General features: G+C 46.4%; 1 protein-coding gene across 1 annotated transcript; it reads right to left on the bottom strand.

The window, feature by feature from the left end:
• Nucleotides 1-255: 255 nt before the first annotated feature.
• On the bottom strand, nt 256-982 carry FIESC28_11374 (uncharacterized protein; the record flags this gene model as incomplete). The annotated part of the gene is made up of 2 exons (XM_031165498.1): nt 256-843; nt 893-982. The coding sequence occupies 2 exons, from the start codon at nt 980-982 to the stop codon at nt 256-258; spliced, it is 678 nt and encodes a 225-aa protein (XP_031010443.1).
• Between the last annotated feature and the right edge of the window lie 65 nt (nt 983-1,047).

Below are 1,047 nucleotides of genomic sequence, written 5' to 3' on the forward strand. Positions count from 1 at the left end.
CCCGGTGTTGTATGTTTCTTTTGTTTCTTTTTGCTTTCTTATCTTATTTCTACAATTTATTTCGAGCCTATTATGAGAGTCCGTTGTGATATTCCTGCATTTTGAGGGGCTAGTATGTGACAATGAGCACCAGTTTTGAGGCATCACGATGGTTGGAACGGTAAAGTTCAGTTCTCTTGAATTCAGTCTTGATTCTATTCTGAGCCTAAAACTGGCATCATTCATTCTGGTCCTTTGTCAATGCCGTCACAAATCCTATGCTCTTTCGCTCGCACCCTTAGCTTCGCAGGTACCAGTGCCATCAACAATCTCAAACTCATAAAGAGGCTTGTTAGTAGTATCCTTCTTCAAAAGCACCGACCGCTTGAACCAATACGGAAGCGCAACACGAAGCTGATGTGAAGCAAATTTCCCTGTAGTCACAGCAAATACCCAATCAAGCTCTTCGAGAGTCCGCTGTTTCGTCTCAGGAACCCAGAAGAAGATCATGATGAAAGCGATCAGATTGAACACTGCATATAGACCAAAGGCACCAACGGTCTGAAGTTGCTCAAGGACAAAGGGGAATGATATGCCAAGGACAGTGGCCCAGAAGAAACAAGTGGCCACGGCAAAGCCCATACCTGTCTCTCGGTGGGAAAGGGGAAAGACTTCGGCGGCGTATGTGAATGGAACGGGGCCCGCGCCAGGAGAGTAGAAGGCGCCAAAGAGGAATACAAAAAGACATATGAGAGCAGTACGAAGATCTCCTGTGTCTTTCGAAATAAGAGTACAGAGGCCAGCAGCAAGGAGTGTCCAAGTCATTTGGGGAAACGTGAAAAGGAGTAGACTTCGGCGACCGAACTATTAAAAGGTCAGTGATATTGCAATACCATGATGGAGACAGACTTACAGTGTCGATGGTCCAGAACGCAGGGAAAGAGAATAGCCAATTCACCAGGCCGAAGCCAAAAGAGCCTATCATGGCTTTGAAGTCAGACATACCGGCCTCCTTGAACACGGTAGTAGAGTAGAACGCGATGATATTGATACCGCACATCTGCTGGG

This window comes from Fusarium coffeatum, assembly GCF_003316985.1.
Source record: "Fusarium coffeatum strain FIESC_28 chromosome Unknown BRIP53273_contig_390, whole genome shotgun sequence".
Lineage (NCBI taxonomy): Eukaryota > Fungi > Ascomycota > Sordariomycetes > Hypocreales > Nectriaceae > Fusarium > Fusarium coffeatum.